Genomic DNA, 6,240 nt, shown 5'->3' on the forward strand with positions numbered 1-6,240 from the left:
AGTCTTTACCCGCAGCATCAAACAAGTCAAGCTTCAGAAATAATGGCATGATGCCAGAAATGCTTACCCCAACTCAAAGACAACTGTTGCAAGCAAATTTTCTTCAATTTTGCTGTCCTTTTTCAACACAGCTAGATGTAAGAATACAAAATAATCTGTTTTATATGCTTCCTCACATCAGTGGGACACCCGGTTTACTTTCAATAAAATAGTTCCTAAATACACTGCACATTGTTGAAAACCTGCCCTTGCGGCTTCCTGTTTAAAAAGCAGATTGACTGTCGGTTTAACGATAACAAAGTGTGGAGTTGGGGGAACACAGCAGGCCAGGCAGGAATCAGAGCAACAGGAAAGCTGACGTTTCGGGTCAGGACTCTGTTTACTATGTTCACACGTGAGTCTTCCCACCTCAATGTATAAAATGGAAAGTAGAAAGAAAGGAGCATGGTCTGTCTGTTTGAGATTGACTCACATTTCAGCAAATGTCCAACAGGCAGAGGGGGCAAAGAATATTCTTTCTCCAGTGCAACACCCTTCCAGTGTTTTTCATGTCTATAGAATGATCATTTCCAAATTGTTCGACAAGCATTAATTTTTCAGCATCCATCCCATCCAGTAATTTTAGAAAGACAACAAAAAAAGACAGCTAATGATTTTATTCAGTTGAACACAATAAATGCAAAGAACAATGTTTTTCGAATCACCAACAATTTGTACACAGAATGTTACAGTGATTGCATTGACAGATTGTATTTCAAAAACAATATTGCATCTTGTGTCTCTGAATTTACTGTAACTGTTTTTTCTCCCCAGCCGATTCAGTTCCCATTTTAAAGGTCTGCTTCACTGCTGGTGGTGAACCTCCAGGCTTTTGGGACAATAGCCGTTTTTCAGGTGTGAATCTAATCAGGTTGTGTTTTTAGAGACTCCACTCCTGGAGCTGAAAGGCACTGAGAATTGGATCAGAACAGCGCTCTGATGGTGTTGATGACATTGCCAGGAGGAGAGTCTCCAAGAACTTCTCTACAATGAGTGCTTAGCTTGCCCTGTGATTATAGAACGTCAACCGTTATCCCCAGTTGTTCACCAAAGGCCACCTATCAGAGTGACAACTTGGTTGAACCATCCCTCCCTAGCCCAAGGGAGCGTATCAGGGTAGAGCGTCCCTAAACTTCCTCCATTCCCTTCTTCCCCGTCCCAACCCCACCATTCTTGTCCCATTTAGGCAGCTGAAGTTTGCATACCGCTCAGTAACAATTAGGGAAGTACCACGGATTTGGCTGAGCTGATTGATCAATTCTACCAACAACTTTTATTCTCTTGGGATCCCAGATACAATCCACCTCCAGGTCACTTGGTACCATGCCACAGTTTGGAGGACACCAGGCAGTATCATAACCATGATCATGCCATGTCTTCTGGAGTGGGTGCCCTTGACAATTTATCGTTTTGACCTTACCCACATTAACTCTTAATTTAAGCACAACCTTCTGACTCTCAGGCGTATTCAATGGATATCTGCAGGCTTTCCGAATATCCCGACTGACATAGACTCCACGGCCCAGCATGCCATCAGGGGATTGTTTGAAACCATACTTCAGAATGGTATCTACATGGTTGACATGGGTGCCATGGTACATCACATAGACCTTGCCGTTCTTTGGTCTATTGCAACATTTAAAGCATGATTCAACGAAATGACGTGCATCCTCTTCATCCCACTTACTTTCATGAGCACATGCCATGCTAACCGGTGAATTTATAAACTTGATCTTGAACTAAAGAATTTTTAAAAAATGAAGAAGAAGACAATTTAATTCTGTGCTGAGTCCCTCGTATTGTTATTGCTCATTAGCAAACTTTATTAATGGCACTTACACTGAAAAAGGCACTTCCGTTGAGTAAAGATTTTGGTCCCAACACGATGCAACATTTAAAAGCTGGTCTCTGCTGTTGAGCTCCTACTATTATCCCCTTTCTGAAAAGGTGCCAGGGTCTCTCACTTGATGAAAAGCTCTCTCTCCTGTGGAGATCAGGTAAAGAGAAGATTTGGTTTGACTCTGATGCCTGAGGAGTGAAAAAACTCCATGTTACACTCAATCCAAGGCTCACACAGAACGATCCTCACGGGATGACATGGCAATGTGCCCACACCCCAAAAATGGACACAAACATAAATGATGGTATCAACTTTGAGAAGTTGTTCGTGGCATTGTAACAAATCCTCAATCATCAACAGCACGACTCAGCAGCTCTTTTGCAGAACTGTTTGAATTTGCACTTTGTGATTTCTTTTCAAAAACAAATTCAGAATTTTAAGAGCTTTGTGTCAGCTGCAGATTCTTTGATAGTACTCTTGCCTCGAGTCTAAACGTCTGGGATTCAATTCCTACTTTGCGACTTGCGCACAAAAATCTCGGCCAACAGTCATCAGAAGTTAAACAGAGGCCTAATTTATCTGAAAACAAAAAGTGCTGGAGATCACAGCAGGTCCAGTAACATCCATGGAGAGAAAGCAAGCTCATGTTCAGAGCTGTGATAAAGAGTCATCTAGGCTAGAAACGTTAGCTTGCTTCCTCTCCATGGATGCTGGCTGACCTGCTGTGATCTCCAGCAATTTTGGCTTTCTGCACAGATTCCACCAACTGCAGTAATTTGCTCCTGCTTTATTTATCTGCTTGGCTGGATGTAAAAGATCAAAGAACAGCAGGGTAGTTCTGCCCAGTGTCTTGACTAACACTTAACTTTCAATCACAAATGTGGATTACTTTATCATTGTCATATTACGGACAATGAGAATTTGCTGTGCGTAAGTTGGCTGCACATTTCCTCCTCTAAAACATTGGCTGTAAACTTCCTTGAGATGCCCTATGCTGTGCAAAATGGTGCATTGATGTTTCTATTTTGCTTTTTTTAATTGTGTCTAGCAGTCTCAGTTGTCTTATCTTTATAAAAATATGTTTGAATCTCTGGGATAGTAGGAACTGCAGATGCTGGAGAATCTGAGATAACAAGGTGTAGAGCTGGATGAACACAGCAGGTCAAGCAGCATCAGAGGGGCAGGAAGGCTGACGTTTCGGGTCTAGACCTTCTTCACTCTGGTCTGATTTGATAGTATTGAAGGTGATATTTCCCATGCTATTGGACATTTGTTTGCACAATGCTCCATGACTCACAATTCTGAAACATCACAATTAAGAATCACGATTTGCAGTGAAAAATATTTATTCTTCTTTGTTAGACTTCATTCCTGTCCCTTGTTAGAATTCATGGGCACAATGCCCCAAATTTTACATAACACTCTCGATGTCATTTCAACAGAGTGAAATCGTTTTCCAGGGAACATGTTGGGAAAGATTGAGTTGTCCTTACAATATTGTCCACGTACAACATCCAATTTTAAATGTGGTCACATCAATCAGAAAATATAAGGTGGAAAGCATTTCTCAATGAACTGGGCACTCTCTAAAACTAACTGACAAGCTGTTATTCTCTCATTACAAGCTGCACAAAGCTCAAAGTCAACATTGCAAAGACGAATTGAATAAACAGAAATAGTCATTGCTGGGGAAACTCAGAGATTAAACACACCGACTAACTATCAGTTTATTGTTCTTCACACTTACATTCCACTGGTCTCCGGGAACTGATCTCAGTTCAGCCATTTCCTTCCTGATAGAGGAGCACTGTATTAATTTCACCTCTGAAATTAAATTTGGAATCTTGCACTCTGCTGAGCAATTTGTTGTTGATTTGTAATTGTCCATTTCTCTTGCTTCTCATGGCCAAGTTCACCAATTCTCAGAAATCGTGTTAAACTGTCTCATGCACTTGAAGATTCCAATTCTCTCACACAAAGATCATTAAAGTTTCTTAATTGGCTCAATCCCAAAGGGGCAGTATTAGTTTTTGTTGTTCTCCTTTCGTTACCACTAAGTTTACAAAATATCACACACTGCTGCAGATATACTGCGTTGCACAATTCAATAACACGATTGTACACTGACCATATTAAAGGCACTAGAAGAGCCGATTCGACCTATTTCTTCTCATGCTGTCTCTTTAAAACATTTATTCAGTAAATCCCATTCCCCTGCTTTTCCCGCCATTCTGCTTGCTTTACAAAATATTTTCCTATTTTCATTTTGTAAAGTTGTTGAATCGAGTTCCACATCCCTTCTGCCAGTACATTCCAGATTTTAACAAATTGCTGAGTAGAGACAGGTCTCCTCATCTCCTTTCCAATACTTTTACAACTTAAACATTAACTGAACAGTCTGAAGTTTTTGGTACTTACCTCTTTCCTCAGTCGGTTATTCTGCCGAGAGACAAGATCTGGATTTTATAGGCTAATTATGAAAGTTTCGGTTTCCCTTTCTCCGAAAGAATGCAACGTTATTTCAAATAACCTGAATTTAAATACGAGGTTTGATCTATATTAAGACGCTCAAGTTAAACCCAACGCCCTGAACATTTTAATGTTTGTAATGGAGTCCCCCCTTACTCCCTCAGGAATCATTCAGATAAGTCAGATTTGATAGCCTTCACTGACTTTCAGATATGAGACATTGATATGATTTTCATTGATCAAGATTAGTTGTTCATTCCTTGAACAAGATAGCTGGGATCAATTAAAAATCAGAGATTGAGATTAAAAAAGGATGATAGCAACAGTGATTAAACAAAAAGCAAGGGACTGCAGATGCTGGAAATCAGAAACAAAAATAAAAACTGCTGGAAAAGCTTTGCAGGTCGAGTGACATCTGTGAAGAGAGAAGCAGAGCTGACATTTCAGGTCCAGTGATCCTTCTACAGGATGTTCTAAAGAAGGGTCACCTGACCCATAATGGTAACTCTGTTTTCCCCCCACAGATGCTGCCAGACCTGCTGAGTATTTGTGGGAATTTCTGTTTTTGTATCACAATAGTGACATCCAATCTTTCAGCAGAGACTGTCCAAAGCACATTGGAGTAATGTAATGAGGATCTAGAACATGACTAATATTCCACATGCACAGTTGTCTCGAAGGGGAGAAAATTAAACTTGTATCTCTCGTAGTTATTGGTAAAGATGGTCGCAGCCCATTCTCAGTCTGTCTGAGGTCTTGCGCACACATAAGGTTTGGGGTCCAGAGCCAATCTTGTTAAAGACAGATTCTACAACCACTGATAAGTCTGCTCCATGAGAACTGAGTGACCATTCATCCAGACATTTGTTTTAATTTGTTCTGATTTGATGTTGCTAAGCAATTTAATAGCTCCAACCCACATGCAGGTGGACTTTCCAGGGTGTACAATCTCCTGGATACAGGCCTACCAGTTTTCTTACTCAAGTCAGGCCTCACAGTACTCCTTTGCTTTCTTGAGCCCACACACCGGGAGCAACTACAATGCCTTGCTGACCCAGATCCTGAAGAACGTTTTAGCCATTTGGCAAAGGCTTGGTTTTCTTTTGAGATTTTGCTGTGGGCTGACCTAGGGTCCCTCTGCTCAGGATATGACCTGCCAGAGAGTCTGTGATTGTCTTCACTCAACTAATCTTCCACAATCACAGTCAGACAGGTGACAGTGTCCACTTACATTGGGATGCCCTGTAGCTCCCACACTCCACTTGCCACATTTTCTAATGACAAGGCCTATTGTGGTACCTGTTTGAAGGCGAGTTGGCCTTAAGGTAGTAGGCACTTCTTTCCAAACACTGGGCCGAGTCTTTACCCGCAGCATCAAACAAGTCAAGCTTCAGAAATAATGGCATGATGCCAGAAATGCTTACCCCAACTCAAAGACAACTGTTGCAAGCAAATTTTCTTCAATTTTGCTGTCCTTTTTCAACACAGCTAGATGTAAGAATACAAAATAATCTGTTTTATATGCTTCCTCACATCAGTGGGACACCCGGTTTACTTTCAATAAAATAGTTCCTAAATACACTGCACATTGTTGAAAACCTGCCCTTGCGGCTTCCTGTTTAAAAAGCAGATTGACTGTCGGTTTAACGATAACAAAGTGTGGAGTTGGGGGAACACAGCAGGCCAGGCAGGAATCAGAGCAACAGGAAAGCTGACGTTTCGGGTCAGGACTCTGTTTACTATGTTCACACGTGAGTCTTCCCACCTCAATGTATAAAATGGAAAGTAGAAAGAAAGGAGCATGGTCTGTCTGTTTGAGATTGACTCACATTTCAGCAAATGTCCAACAGGCAGAGGGGGCAAAGAATATTCTTTCTCCAGTGCAACACCCT

General features: G+C 41.2%; 1 protein-coding gene across 1 annotated transcript in view; it reads right to left on the reverse strand.

Moving 5' to 3' along the window:
• LOC109920996 overlaps positions 1-3,749 on the reverse strand; it is an 8,842-nt gene extending 5,093 nt beyond the window's left edge. Inside the window, exons 1-3 of the mRNA XM_048593930.1 lie at positions 3,627-3,749; positions 1,879-2,067; positions 1,256-1,778 (exon numbers count right to left, since the gene is read on the reverse strand). Coding sequence (XP_048449887.1) covers positions 1,256-1,778; positions 1,879-2,067; positions 3,627-3,665 — 751 coding nt within the window. The 5' untranslated portion in view covers positions 3,666-3,749. The remainder of the gene's footprint in view (positions 1-1,255; positions 1,779-1,878; positions 2,068-3,626) is intronic.
• Positions 3,750-6,240: the final 2,491 nt, after the last annotated feature.

Source organism: Rhincodon typus, unplaced genomic scaffold (assembly GCF_021869965.1).
Source record: "Rhincodon typus isolate 14 unplaced genomic scaffold, sRhiTyp1.1 hic_rhity00004618, whole genome shotgun sequence".
In the NCBI taxonomy this organism is placed as follows: Eukaryota; Metazoa; Chordata; class Chondrichthyes; order Orectolobiformes; family Rhincodontidae; genus Rhincodon; species Rhincodon typus.